Source organism: Cavia porcellus, unplaced genomic scaffold (genome assembly GCF_034190915.1).
Source record: "Cavia porcellus strain 051 isolate PalLab524CR breed Dunkin Hartley unplaced genomic scaffold, mCavPor4.1 scaffold_25, whole genome shotgun sequence".
Classification (NCBI taxonomy): domain Eukaryota; kingdom Metazoa; phylum Chordata; class Mammalia; order Rodentia; family Caviidae; genus Cavia; species Cavia porcellus.
Window position 1 is genome coordinate 7451548 of NW_026947508.1, and position 15291 is coordinate 7466838.

At 43.5% G+C, this 15291-nt stretch overlaps 1 protein-coding gene across 8 annotated transcripts in view; it reads left to right on the forward strand.

Annotated features, from left to right (window-relative positions):
- The window catches only part of Vps13d (vacuolar protein sorting 13 homolog D), a 243841-nt gene that overhangs the window by 59326 nt on the left and 169224 nt on the right, over positions 1 to 15291 (forward strand). For 6 of the 8 annotated variants that reach the window (XM_063235530.1, XM_063235536.1, XM_063235533.1 and 3 more), the window contains 5 exons: positions 4234 to 4416; positions 8478 to 8706; positions 10951 to 11161; positions 12913 to 13084; positions 13271 to 13383. In XM_063235530.1, the coding sequence (XP_063091600.1) occupies positions 4234 to 4416; positions 8478 to 8706; positions 10951 to 11161; positions 12913 to 13084; positions 13271 to 13383 (908 nt within the window). The remainder of the gene's footprint in view (positions 1 to 4233; positions 4417 to 8477; positions 8707 to 10950; positions 11162 to 12912; positions 13085 to 13270; positions 13384 to 15291) is intronic. The other 2 variants (XM_063235532.1, XM_063235535.1) reach the window with 1 other exon arrangement.

Consider the following 15291-nt stretch of genomic DNA (forward strand, 5'->3'; position numbering starts at 1 on the left):
GAAAAGAATGCGCAGTTTGTAGTTGTTGGTCCCAGCATTCTGTATATATCCCCACTTGATCTTTGTTTTCTATCATTGATTGTTGCTCTTTATTATTTTCTTTCTTCTACTTTAGGTTTCCTTTTCTTTTCTTTTTCTAGTTTCTTAAAGTAGAAGTTCAAGAAGTGATTTTTTAAAAAAAATTTTATTTGAGAAAAAAAAACAAGGGTACAAATTATACAGAATTTCAAAAGAAAAATAAACAGTAGGAAATCACTAGTTAATAGATTACATATTGTCATCTTAAAAATAGTTGTTCAAGTTACAAAATTAAAGCATGCAAAATAGTGAGACTGCAAACAATTCTGTTCAATGATCCAACAAAAACTCAGTAATATGGTTATCTATCTTATATGCTTAAATATATATGCAGTTATATCCTTTAGAGCACTTTCTTTTCCTCTCTTTTTTACAATGACAATTACACATTTTGGGTTTTATTACTCCCACAGTTCTTATTACTTTTTTTGGGAAGAGAATAAAACCAAATGTGACATAACAAAACAGAGTCAGTCAAATCAAAAGGATGGACACAGTACATAATGTAAAAACAGAATACAAGGTGATCAACAGTGGTTACCATAATGCCTCTTGGTATCTTAAAAAGAATTGCCTATATCATCAGTTATAATAAAATTGAACAAAACAGTAAAGAACAAAACCAATAAACCCAAAACATTGGCGATATTACGGGACTTCAAAAGAAGATAATAGTCAAACCAGAATGGGCATCATAGTGAATCTTATTGTCTTCACAGTTGTTGCGTATACACTCAAACTTGGTAGTATCAAGCAAAACATTATAGAGGAAAATCAGTCAAAACAAGATGGTGAGAGCAATACAGGGTTTCAAATCAAGTTAATTAGGAAATCAAAGTGGGTTGCTATAATATATCCTTTTTTTATTAATTTTTTCCTTAATTAAAAAGATAAAAATAAAAAAAAATAATAAAAAGAGATTGAGACAAAAGAGGACATAACAGCAATAACAGCACAGGTCAGAACATAACCATTTAAGCAAAATAGTGTTTCACCACAAGATATACCGACATAAAAGTAGTTACCATAGTGTCTCTTTCCTTGAAATCTTTGAGTATAACTTCATATACTGTAGCATCAAACATATCAAGACAATGTAAAACCATTCAAGAGAATGATAGTATTACAGGGCATTTAGAACCATCTAACAGAAAATGTTTCTGTATAATCTCCTTGTCTATAAAAGCTTTTGTTTATATTATCACATATAATAAAATCCAATAAGATACAACCTGTTAAGACCAATGGAGACAGAAGAACAAAAGCTTGATGGGACTTCAAAACAAGATGATATTAAATCAGCACTAGCTATTAAGATGTCTTGTTTTCTCCAAAATAGCTGTTCCTACCATCCAACCTTCTCTGCCTCATTTCTGTTGAGCTCTTTTTCTGTCGTTTGTTGTCAGCTTGTCTTCTTCATTTCGCTTTCAGTTCATTTCATTGTGGCCGCTCTGCCACTATTTCTGGAGTCTTGCTATTTTTTCTCTTTTAGAATGTCCTGCAGTATTCTCTGTAGAGTTGAATTGGTGATTGCAAAGTCCCCTAGTTCCTCTTTATCCTGGAAGCGCCTTGTTTCTCCATTAATTTCTAGGGAGAGTTGTGCAGGATATATCAATCTTGGCCTGAGGTTATTGTCTTTCAAAGCTTGAATTATTTCCCCCCATGCTCTTCGTGATTTGATGGTTTGTGCCGAGAAGTCTGCTGTAATTCTGATGGGTGTTCCCTTGTAAGTGATCTGTTTCTTGTCTCTGACGGCTTTTAATATTCTGTTCTTATACTGGATTTCTGGAATTTTGATTATTATATGCCTGGGTGTAGTTCTATTTCTGTTGTAGGTGGCTGGGGTCCTGGATGCCTCATAGATCTGAGTATCTTTACCTTTTCCCATATTAGGGAAGTTCTCCTTGATTATTTGTGTGAATAGCCTTTGCAGTTCATTTGTTTGTATTCCTGCTTCTTCCTTTACATTCTTAATTCTTAAGTTGTAGATCCTCTTATCATCTTCTAGCCTTTGTTTTGTTACTGCTTGTTTCCTTGTTATTTTTAAGAAGTTTTCCATTTCATGTTCCCATATTACAAATCTGTCCTCCAGTTCAGATATTCTATCCTTAGTTTCTTTCAAGCTGTTATACCGCTTTCAATAAAGTTTTTAGTGTCCTGATAATCTCTTTGAACCTGCTTCACATATTCTATGTTTTCTCCATCAAACAATTCTCCCCTTTTTTTCTGTTCTTCCATTCTACTATCTGCTTTTTCTTGGGAGGTGCTTAGCATTTCTTTAACTGTTCTACTTGTATCTTGCTTTACTTGGTTAAAATACTTTACTTTTGAACTCGTCTATGAGGTCCTGGAGGTATTGCTTTATGTCTTTAGTGCCGTGCCTGATGTTGCATGTTTTCTGTCTTCATTCTCCTTGCATTTACCTTTCCTGGATCAGTGTTCTCAGGATTGGGGACTGAGGACCCTTTCTTGTTGCTCCCTCTTCCCATACTTTTTGTTCCTTCCATACAAGGGTATATAGGAGGCCTAGTTTCTTTCTTTGTTGGTTACAGTTTGTTTGAATTGCACTGGCTAGGTGTTCTTGCCCACTGCAGTGTACTAGGGAGACACAGACAGGGACAGCCTATGCTGGGCCCGCCCCTCCAGGTCAGTCAACCTGCTGAAGGCTTCACTGCATTAGGGTGCACTGCCAGGTGCAGGGACCTGGTTTTGGCTAGCCTACTGGGTCTTAGTCCGCAGTGTCACCCAGGTCAAGTGCTGCCCACCAATCCCGCTTGAGAGGGGAATATGTGACTGAAGTCACTGCAGCATCCTGTTCCGGCTAGTCTGCCCAGTCCCAAATGTCCTCTGTGGGAGCCTTCTCGTCTATGGAAGGGTCCCTGTTCATCTCATTCACCGCAGGTCGATGCAGGGCTCCCCGCCAGCTCTGCTCTCAATTTGGTTTGCTGATTCCTGCTCTCAGAGCTTTTGCGTCTCTATCCATGCTGCGCTGATTCAGATGCAGCAGCGGTGGCAGGAAATTCAAAAATTCAAGCCGTGGTTTCCAGAGGCGCGGGTTCCAGCTTCGGCACTGAGATTTTAGGTGTTACAGTCGTAGCACCTGGATTGCATTTCTAGTTGGTTTCTCTCAGCTTAGTTGGTTCCTGGGCTGGCAGGGTATATGTCCCCTTGCTTAGGACTCCCCACACTGCACCATTCCTGGAATCTAAGCTGGCTATCTCAGAGAACCTCCCTAGCTGCTGTTATCTATCTGCCATGTTCTCCTGGAAGTCCAAGAAGTGATTTTTAATCTTCATTCTTTTCCAAGTAAGCATTTCATGGTACATATTTATTTCCTGCTGAGCATTATTTTTAAGTATGAATTTATGTGTGAATGAATTTTCTTTTCCTTTTTTGTCTTTCGAGTCAGGGTCTCACTATGTAGTCTGGGCTGGCCTTGAACTCACTGTTGGCCCAACCTGGCCTCAAACTCACAGCTGTCCTCCTGCCAGCACTGCCTCCAGAGTGCTGGAAGTACAGGTGGACACCACCCCATTCTGCCCTGTCTGATTGAACTTTAAGATATTATTTTTATCACTTCGGTGCAGATATTTCTCCGTTTCCCTTATGGTTTCTTTTTTGACCCGTAGGTTATTTAGAAGTGTTTAATTTTCAAGCATTTGGGGATTTTCCACTATCACCTTGATAGTGGTTCTGACTGAACTGTGTAACTGTCATAGAATATGCTCTGTGTAACTTTTAGGGTGTTTTGTTTTTTTTGTCTTTTTGAGACAGGGTCTCGCTCCGCAGTTCAGGCTGGCCTTGAGCTCACTTTGTAGCCCAGGCTGGTCTTAAACTCTCAACAGTCCTCCTGCCTCAGCCTCCCGAGTGCTGGGATTGCAGATGTCACCACCACGCCTGGCTTGGTTTTTGTTGTTTTATTGACTCATGAGCAGTGTGTGGTGGCGCACCCCTGTAATTCCAGCACCTTGGAGGCTGAGGTGGAAGGGTGGCTGCAAGTCTGAGGTCAGCTTGGGCTACATAATAAGACTCTGTCTCAAAAATCCTAAATAGATAATAAATAAATACATTCATGAAACTTTTGGGAACCTGAGATAACTTTTTGGGTAAAATTAGGTAAGTAGTGGAGCTGCTAAGTGGTTTTCCTTCCTCCAGGTAAGAGATCAAGCTCAGCGCTGTTCTCGGGTTCTCCTGGATATTGAGGCTGGTGCTCCTGTTCTTCTAATCCCAGAAAGTTCCAGATCAAATAACCTGATTGTAGCAAACTTGGGGAAGTTGAAAGTCAAGAACAAGTTTCTCTTCGCTGGTTTTCCTGGAACCTTTTCCTTACAAGACAAGGTGAGTACTGAGTGTCCATTCCCTGTTCAGCTGGACTAGTGTTTGGACCTGACTGAAGAATCCGTGTGCTGCCGTAAGAGATCTGTAACTGCTCTTACTTTTGCAGATTGTTTGGAAGTAATTAGGATGCACATTGCTGTCATTTTCATTTTCCATTCGGGCAAACTAAAACTCTTTGGGATAAACAGTAAAAGTGGAAACAGTGAATCAGGAGGTTGGGAGGACCTTGGAGAGGCTTGATCAGGCCCCTTCGCCCATGTTGCATTTTGGAGACCAGGTGACATTTCTGCAACTGCAGGTGTCACTTTTGGTGTTTTTTTTAATCACTCCTTACTACTTTCCAGAGTAGCTCTTCAGGCTGTGCTTATTCAGTGCAGACCAGTGGTAGCATTCCGGGGAAGCACTAACTGACGTGTGTCTGTTTTTAGCTTAATGACTAATAACATGGGAGAGGTTGCCTTTGAGATGTATGTAAGGTTTGATTGTAAGATCGTAAGACTGACAAAAATAAAGATAAATAGCTGGTATTTGTCGAATGCCTGTTATCCATCAGTTAGTACTAAGTTCTTTCTTTACACATGGAAAGGAAGCCTGTGTTCACAACGCTGGTGACACCACCTGTGTGGGTCCCCGCCCCCTGACTAGACTTCAGTTCTCTATAGATAGCACCTGGGTCTCCCGTAGTTCAGTTGTGACACTTGCTGGGCACAGTTTGCACAGCCCCCACTGACACCCTTTGGTTTCCCACAAGACTGACCCCACTTTGTATACCAGTCACGAGCCCAAGTCTTCTGTACTTCTGAGCAAGGAGCCATGAATTGGGGGTGCTCACTGTCCCTCCCTCAGGTTCAATAATTGTCTGCAGTGGCCCACAGAGCTCAGGGGAGACACAGTGCTGGTTCAGTGTAGCAGATTTAACAAAGACACCAGTGAACAGCCGGATGAGTAGGTGCAAAGGCGAGGCCTAGTCAGGTCCTGAGTGCAGAGGCTTCTGTCCCCGTGGATCGGAGTGTCTGTCCTCCTGGTATGAAGATGCAGTTACCAATTCGTAACCTGCTGAACCCAGGCATTTACTGTGGGCTTTTGTTTGTTTTCTTTTTTTGGGGGGAGGGCAGGATCTCGCTACATAGTTCAGGCTGGCCTTAAGCTCACTTTGTAGCCCAGGCTGGTCTCGAACTTGCAATGGTCCTCCTGCCTCGGCTGAGCATTTACTGTTTTTAATGGAGGTTCCATTACATAGGCATGATAGAGGAAGCCACGGGCTGTTGGTGATTTGACCAGCTTTTGAGGGCTTCCCTTCTTTTGAGGGTGGGGAGTATAACTGGTAGTTCTGACCTTTGAATTACATAATAATTTTGTCGGTCATAAACCTTTATTTTGAGGCCACGCTAAGTTTTTTAGTAAGAGCTCAGTTGTAGCCAGAATGGGTGATCAGATTCAGTAATACTTTTGTTTCTCTGTGATCCCTAAAAAGGACAGTGGGCTGATTTTCTGTATCAGATAGGTCTATATAGGCTCAGCATCCTTTGAAGTTAGCCTTGGAAGAATTGCCAAGATATTTAGACATATGTGCAAAAAGATTTCTCTTTTTTTTTTTTTTTGGTCTTTTTCGTTTTTATCAGTACTAGGGATCAAACTCAGGACTGCCTGCTTATAAGACAGGCACTTATGCCGCTGAGCTAAATCCCCAGCCCAAAAAAGATTTCTCTTTAGCTGGGGATTTAGCTCAGCGGCGTAAGCGCCTGCCTTGCAAGCAGGTAGTCATGAGTTTGATCCCTGGTACCGATAAAAAAAAAAAAGAAAAAAAAGATTTCTCTTTTGTTAAGCCATGTAATCTGCATAGTTTGTAATATTTTAATGAAAACATTTCCCTGTATTTGTTTTTGAGGATTTGATTTTAAGTGGCAGTGCATACAAGGATCACTTTTTCTTCAAGGTATTACATGTTGTTGTTGTTTTGTGTCCTGGTTATTCTGCAAAACCTTATGGGATTCAGCAGTCAATTTTCATTTATATATTTAAAAAAGAAAATGGAAAAAACTAACCATTTATAGTATTTTATTATTTGAGGAAGCCTGCTTATTTTAATTTTTTTTTTTTTTTTTTTTTTGGTGATTTGCTTTTGTGAATTCCTTCCTATATAAAAAAAGTTCTTTTTGTGTTTTTGAGACAGGGTCTTGGTATGCAGCTTAGGCTGGCCGTGAGCTCACTTTGTAGTCTAGGCTGGTCTTGAACTTGCAATGATCCTCCTGCCTCAGACTCCCAAAAAAGTTCTTTTTATGACGCATTAAAAAGAATTTTTTTTCTTTTTCCTTTTTTAAAGCCCTGGTTGAACTTTCTTATGTGTCTTATGTCCGGGAATCCTAGGAAGACGGTTGTTACTTACCAGAGCTTGTTCTGTAGAATTCCATAAGGGCTGTTTGGAGTGTGCTATTTGATCAAGTGTTGTAACTAGGTAAACTTGTCAGTGAAGTTTACCTCCCCATGTGTCCAGTTCAGCTTAACTGATTGGAGCCTTTGTAATCTTCCGCAGCAGTGGTCACTTTGCATTGTACTCTCCTGAGTGAGCTTTGTGTAGTGCACGTTCCAGTAGTTCAGGACAGGAAACGCGCCTCACTCAGCCCTCACAGGGAGGCTGTTTTCCCTCAACTCTTTTTTCTCTCTTTTCATACCAGAATCGAACTCAGGCACTTGTGTGTGCCAAACCAACACTGTGCTGCTGAGCTGCACCTGGCCCTCCCTCGGCTTTCATGACTCCGCGTGTTTGGAATTGTTTTATGTAGATCATGTCTTGATGAATGCACCTTTGAGTTTGTTGCCTGTGTTTGCCTTTTACTTTTCTTGGTCATAGCTTGTGCGCCAACCATCATTTCTAAGTCTGTCTTTCAAAGGCTTTGAGCTAATTGCTTCAAGCCACTGATTTATTTATTTAAACCAGCTACAGAAAGGATGTGGAGATAAATCAAATGAAAGAGAAACAAACATTCTCCAGAATTTAAATAAACTAAGCAAGAGGACAGGTTTAATATTGAAATACTAAATAATAGCATTTACATAGTAATCTGCTTTGCAAAAAAAAAAAGTAGGAAATAAGAAATGGTTTCTTTAGTATTTCTTGTAATTGCTGCTCAAGGTAACCGTGAGACAAAGCAGTAAACACCACAAGCGGTGCTAAAGGGAGACTCATGCTTCCTGCCCTCCCCGGCTACAGGGACAGCGGCTGGGCAGGAGCAGGACTGTGTGCACAAACCACCAGAGGGGGATCCCAGGGAAGATTCAGAGCCAATTATTAACTCATCCTGGTGAAATAGACTTTTTCCCTGTTAGCAGTGAACTAAACCACCAAGAATGTAAGAAAGGAGTAGGCTTTTCAATAGAGTCACAGTATCTGTTCTATTCTGTATTAGCCTTTCTTAATTTATAGCCAAAGCCATATTCCATTTTGGGGTGGTGATGCTGAGACACGGGGTCTCACAGTGTGGTTCAGGCTGGCCTTAAATTCACTATGTGGCCCAGGCTGGCCTCCAGCTAGTGATCTTCTGCCTCAGCTTCCTGGTACTGGGATTGCAGGCACATTACCACCCTACATAGCTCCACTTTGTGTTCATTTCCATGGTTTCTTAGAGAAATGAGAAGTGTAACCCCATGTGGGCAGAACTTCTGAACTTCTAGAAAGTTCAGACGCACTGCCATGGCCCCGCCCCATCGGAGTCATGCTGTTGTCGTATGTGTTTTCTCAAGCAGTAAGCTCCCCTCCCCTGAAAGTTGTGGACAGATTTGCTTTTGTTGAATCCAACCACGTGAAGCATTTAGCATCTTGGCATTTGCTCTTGAGCCAAAAGGCGGTGTCTCCCTGTAACAGTGGAATAGGTTTTAACAGGGATAAGTCACCTATAATGTCCCTGCTGATAATCAGTGGTAGGAGTGCCATGACGCCATTGCTGTCTTCTTCATGGGGTCGGGAGGCTGAGAGAGTCGCAGTCCTTGAGAGGCTAGAGATAGGGACAGGACTCCCAGGGTGTGATAATATTGTCACCTCCACCTTTCGTTTCTGCATTCAGGTTTTATTTTGTGCTTTCCAGGAGTCTGTGCCTTCAGCTTCCCCAACGGGCACCCCCAAGCACACTGTGAGGAAAACGACAAGCACAGAGGACCCCAAGGGGCTGTTCATGATGCCCCCTGCTGAAAAGAGCCCGGGTAGCCTGAAGAGTGAGTTTGTGCCCAGCACCTCCACCAGGCAGCGAGGGCAGCAAGCTGTGCCACCTGTCGGCCACAGTTCCAGTAGTCCAGGTAAAAGAGGAGGAAATTAAACACGCATGCACGTGTGCGTGCACGCACACACACACACACACACACATGGGCACACACACACACATGGGCACACACACACGGGCACACACAGGAGGAAACTGCTGCATAATGAAGATGGGAACATTTACTTCCCTGGAACCCAAGAGGGAAATGCATTGTGTTCCATCAGAGGTCAGCAGGGATTTCGCATGTCTTTACTAAGTTTCGCTGTGCTTTGAAGACTCATGAACATAGGAATTAGTCACTCTGAGGAAGGACCCAGTTAAGCCTCTCTAGTTTTCTGTTGCTGCGCGGATTGAGGATGTATTGTGGAAGCGAGGTGCTGCTTTTAAGGAGCTAGAGAGGAGGTAAATGTGGTGTGCCACAGGGAGCAGTCCAGTGTGACAGGATTTGGAGAGGGGAGGACAGCAGTGGAGGCTGGCTCTGAAAGACCTGTGCAAGATAGAGTCAAGAAATAGCGAACTCCCTATGGTACCCTGGAGTCTTAGAGATGACAACGACATGCTTTACAGCTGTGTTGACTAAATGAGATCATCTTTTTTTTTGGTGTGTGTGTGTGTGTGTGAGAGAGAGAGAGAGAGAGAGAGAGAGAGAGAGAGAGAGAGAAAGAGAGAGAGAGAGAGAAACAAGGTCTGGTTAAGACCCCAGGCTGGCCTCGAACTCAGTGATTCTCCTCCTTCAGCTTCCCAAGTGTTGGGATTATAGGTGTGCACCACCATGCCTGGCTTCATCTTTGATTTTAATAATTTTTTTTTTTTTTTGTCTTTTGTCTTTTTCATTTTTATCGGTACCGGGGATCGAACTCACGACTGCACACTTGCAAGGCAGGCGCTTATGCTGCTGAGCTAAATCCCCAGCCCCTGATTTAATACTTTTTTATTGAAGAATATACTATTCAGAAAAGTATGTGGCTTAGTTAGTTTTCATACATTTTACATATTCTTGGAAGTGGTATCCAGAGAAAGAAAGAACATTACTGGTATGGCAAAAGAGTGAGAAATTCTCTCGTCTCCTCTCCTCTCTTCTCCCTCTCTTTCTCTCCATCTTTCTTTCTCTATGTCTATCTCTGTCTCTGTCTCTGTCTGTGTCTGTCTCTCTCTCTTTCAATGTAACATTAAGGTGAAAAGAGAAAGTTAGAAATTTTGGATTTGCTGTTTTGGCCCCTCTGAAATGCGTTTATTGGTGATACATTGCTTTGAATTAATGCAGTGCTTTTCACGCTGTTCCTCCATGTTGCTAGATTCTGGGACAGTACCCTAGGAAATCTCTGAAGCCACTCCATTTCTCCTCTTTACATTTTCCCTTTGATCTGTTTCTTCTGTTTATCAGGGTAATGAACCAAGCAAGAACTACATTTATTGTATTCCTGCTTAATACCAGGTATTACCGTATTTCACTCCCTGGTAAACTAACATGCTGTTATACGATTTCCTACCCTGATTATATTATAGACTAATGAGAAAGACATTAAATGAATGTATAAATATTGATAGATGACGGTAAGTTTCATGGGGAAGATAAAGACCACGGAGGATCCAATTTAGATGTGGGTAGTAAGGTCGCGGCTGCCCATGAGGCTGTTGGGAAGCAGGGAGCCTGCGCCTGCGGGAGACAGAGGCCTGAGGGTTAGTGAGCGCGTGTGCGGGTGGCTTGAGGTGGGGCTGGGAAACTAGGCGGTGGGCCTTCGCGTGGCCTTGCAGGGATCTGGGGAATTTTACCGACACTTTTAGATTTAAAAAATAGCCATTAAATTGTATAAAGGAAAGGAATGGGCTGTTTCTTCTTTCTTTCTTTTTTGTTTAGCTGCTGCTCAGGTGTTTTGTGAGGGCTGCAGTGGAGTCACACGGGTGCATCGAGGAGTGTTGGTAGTCGCGGCTTGGACTTGAGTCGTGGGAGTGGAAAGGGTTAAGCTAGTGTTTGGAAGCGAATTCTGCTGCTGGGATAAGTGTGGAATCATAACCTCTGCAGCCTCACGGTCAGGCAGGCGCGTGGTCCGCAGGGGCTGTGACAGTGCGTGTCTGGTGACCGGGACGGTAGGGTGTGTTGTGCACACAGAGCTCAGTGCAGGGAGGTCTTGAGTAACGGAGAGCGGGGACGGGACGGGGAAGCAGGCAGTTCTGTGTCCCCCAAAGACGCAGTGTACTTGTTTTGACCTTTTCATTTTGTGTATCTCCTCCCTTTTGGGTTCTCTTTTCATCACTCTTTTCTTTCGGGTCCTTGTAGAAGACCACATCTGCCTGCTGGACTGTATTGTCGTGGACCTACAGGACATGGACATCTTTGCTGCAGAGAGACGCCCACGAGAGGACTCGAAAGCTTCCGAGGACAACAGTGGAGATCTGATCTTCCCCTCCTACTGTGTGCGACACACAGGCGGAAGCCTCTTGACTGAACCTTGTAGGCTGAAATTGCAGGTGGAAAGAAATTTGGACAAGTGAGTATTTTATCTGAATGTCTGTATATTACACAAAGATTTAGTACAGCACCTCAGAAATCAGTGCTGCTACAGTAAGTCAGGAGGAACACAGTTCCTTATTTATTTACCTGTTTACCGTATATTGATTGAATCCCTACTGTGTGCTGGAGATGAAGGTTTCTAGGATGCAGGAGAAGACTTCTGCTCTCGGGAGCTTAGGTTCTGTGAGGGACACAGGGTGGTAACTGGTGCTTCTGATTTGGTGTTTCACTCAGTGATTGCAACTGTTATAAGATTTATAGCAGTGCCTTGGGAACGAAGCAGGGACACGAATTTAGCATGGCTGTAGGAAGTGAGGCTGGAGTGACCATGGGCAAAGTATTCCGAAAGAGGTGGACGTTTGGATTACATGTCCCAGATGTCCTGGAGGCGTGGCCTGGTGCAGCTGCGTTGACAGCTCCATTTCATTCCCAGAAGTTCGCCCTTTCTGTCCCCAGAAGCAGTTTGGGTGGACTGGTGTGTGAAGGGGAGACTGCTGCTGGACGGTATGTGACTGACCCCCCGACCTGCCCTTGCTGTTGGCCTGGCGCACACTGTGCTTGCTCCATAGTTGGGAGCGTTGCTCCCGGTGCCAGCGGTTCCGTATCTGCCTGGGAAGGGTCCTCTGAGTGAACCTGCTGGATCCTACCTGAGACGGCAGAATGGGACTCTTAGGGCCGTCACTCAGGTGTGCATTTAACCAGGCCCTGTAGGGGAGCTTCCGCTTGCCGGGGTCCCGCACCTGGACCGAACTGCTGAGTTCATTGTGTGGCATCTTTCAGGGTGAGGTGTGCGTTTTGAAGAAATCAGCATTTCACATTCCCAGGGAAAGATGAGATGTGACCGTGTAATAAAGAAGGGTTTTCCTTCGTGGCATTTTGGAAAGCAGCCTTGTTACTCGCACAGAGTGTGGTTTGATCTCTGTTCCACTCCCTCCCCAGTTCCTGGGCCTGAGCGGTCTTTCCATGTCACTTGTGAGTTTCTTGCCGAGCGAGTGCACAATTTAGCCCTTCTCACTGGGGCGCTTGTGTTTCACTCTGACTTGTTATTCAAGTGCTCCCTGGCTGGCGTTCAGTTAGGGTTGGCATGGGCTATATTTGGTTTTACTAGCTTAACAGTCTTAAGAAGAACTTCATTATTTAGAAATTGAACACTCTGTTTTCTTTTCAAGTAATGCGTTAAAAAATGTGCTTTGCTACTCTGCTTATCTAAACTTCCCCCCTCCTCTCCAGCATTTATGTGTAGATAATTATGCTCAGCACAGGTCGAAGGCGACACTGAACACGGAGTATGCTGTCAGCCGCTCATCCCACAGACAAGAAACCCGGATGGCCCTTGATAGCCCTTCCCCTGTTTCCTTTATTAATTGTCGTTGGTCTTTAAAACTTTATTGTGTGTAGATTTATCTCTGTAGACAAAGTGAAAAGGCCCTGGCGAGTGAACCCAGCAGGTCCTCATGTATGCTTTCTAGCCCGTTTAGCTCATGCCAGGATTTTCTACATGGTATTTAGGAGAAAAGGCTTTTTTTGGGAGTTGAAGCATGAAGTCATATACCAACTTTCCTCTTTTTTCTCCATTTTGCCCTTTTTCTGGAACATTTTTGTTATTAGTTAAAAATTTGGTGATTAGTAATGCAAATGAGTACGTTTGAGCCCTTATATTTGGATATGAGCTGTGTCATAGTTAAGGTAGTAAGTGACTTCTAAAGTGATCTTTTCCTTTTTTCATAGAGAAATAAGTCACAGTGTTCCAGACATATCTATCCACGGCAATCTATCTTCTGTCCACTGTTCCCTGGATCTGTATAAATATAAGCTGATCCGAGGCTTGCTAGAGAACAACCTTGGGGAGCCCATAGAGGAATTTATGCGGCCTTATGATTTACAGGATCCAAGAATTCATGTGAGTGAGACCTCTGTTATTTAGTGACTTTCGCAGTCACAGCTGATGGTTGCCCTTTGTGTGTAATCCTCAAGTTGACCTGTGGGAAAAAGGCAAAACCACAGGCAAATTAGATTTCTTGACCCGCGAGTCTGTGTTTCGGTTGGCATCATCCACCAGAGGTTGATTGGCGCTTTCCTCTTTCAGACTATTCTGAGTGGAGAAGTGTACACTTGCATGTGCTTCCTCATTGACATGGTCAATGTAAGTCTGGAGCTTAAAGATCCAAAAGGAAAAGAAGGTGCTGGATCCCTTGCCAGGTATGGGTTTAATATTATTTCAGTCCCAGTAATGGTAATACAAGACAGCACAGTACAATACAGTACAATACAGTACAGTACAATACAGTACCGCTCATTTGTGCGTTACCATAGGGCAGAGGGTGCAGGATGGTGGTACACAGCCAAAGGAGGTCTGTGAGTGCTTTTTGGTTGGTCCATAGTGTGCTTATTTCTTTTTGCAGTGCTCCTGAGCTAAGCATATTCTCTCCTCACTGAGCTTCGCCTCCAGACCCCAGAGGGCTGTTTTATAAAGTTTAAATTTGAGACGCTGTCAGCCAGTGATGGTTTAGGTTTGCTTTATTTTTTATTTTTTGGTCTTTTTGAGACAGGGTCTCACTATGCAGTTCAGGCTGGCCTTGAGTTCACTTTGTAACCCAGGCTGGTCTCGAACTCACCACGATCCTCCTACATTAGCCTCTCGAATGCTGAGATTACAGGTGTGCACCACCATGCCCAGCTAGGTTTTGCTTTAATACCCCAAATATCAGTGATTTAGAGCAGGGAAATCGTGTTTCTCCCTCAAGTTCAGTGGCCACTGTGGGTGGCTGCTCTGCTTATTTAGTCTGCCACGATACGGTGTTTTATGTGGTTTGGTTTTGTTTGTTATGCTTCCTGTGTTGAGCGGGGTCTCCCTGTGTTGCCTAGGCTGATCTCACACTCTAGCCTCAAACGATCTGCCCATCCCACTCTCCCACCATCAGGGCCCGCTGGCAGACTGTCATAATGTGCCAGAGAGAAGAGTAGGAGGCACGACCTGTCCTGCTGTGGCCACTGAAAGTGGGGCTGGAACATGGTCCCACCAGCATGAAGGGCTTGGCGAGGGCCGTGCCACCATGTGTCTGCATAGTTCTAGGGGTGGCAGCATGGATGAAGGTCTCACTGGTGAATGTTGTAAATTTGGCAGATTTCACACCAAAGTAATTTTAAATAATTCCAGCTTCTTTTGAAAAATTGGAAGCTTTGGCAGTGCTAGGCCTCAGTACTTCTCGGAGACATCTGGAAGCCGAGCGGCACCTGTTCCTTTTAGATAACAGGTCACATACTTAGTCCCTTGCTTGGTCAGTGTAGATGTGTACGTTTGTGATTACTGGTGCAGAACTCATTACTTTCACACTGGATAGATAAATTTTATTTTTTGTGTGTGATCTCCTCACAGCCCTATAATATTGGCCAGCAATTACACATATTTTCCAGGTAGAATTTCCAACTATCATAAGATTATGTGACTGGAAAAGTGATTCCATAGTGGAAAACAGAACTTTGAGGCTAGAAATGTCCCTGTGAAACTCTCGGTCTCCTAGTCTGTGCTGTGTCAAAGGTCTTCAGGGACCTGCCCCTCAGCTGACGAGTGTGTGCTGCAGTGAATCTGGGGTCCTACTGAATTGTTTGTAAGCCAGAAGTTTTTCTGATGCCTGACTGTGCCTTGGTTTTTCTCAATATAAAGCAGTTCTGTGTGGATTGTCACAGTGGTACTGAATAATTACAAATTTCTCGGAATTTTCTTCTCTTACCAAAATGTTGATTTCAAATGCATTTCCTGTTGGAAGATGGATTGAATTCTTTCCCTGTGTGAAGACTACTATGCATTCTGGGCACTTCCAGTGAGCTTTAATGATTTTACAGAGAAATCTGGACAAACTCTGGAGAGAAAGACCTCCAGGCAGGCAGGAAGTTAACAGATGAAGGTCTAAAGCAGGGATGGAAAACCTTTTAGGGCTTTCAGTGATGCAAACAGCCCACTGTGGCACATGTGCCATTCATTTGCTGCCACTGGTTAAGGGGACATTTGACGTCTCTTGGGGATTGTTATAAATAGACAAGCATCTTAGATTTATGATGGGAAATTAGAATGACAGTGAATCAAGAAAATTATATATTTATGGTATT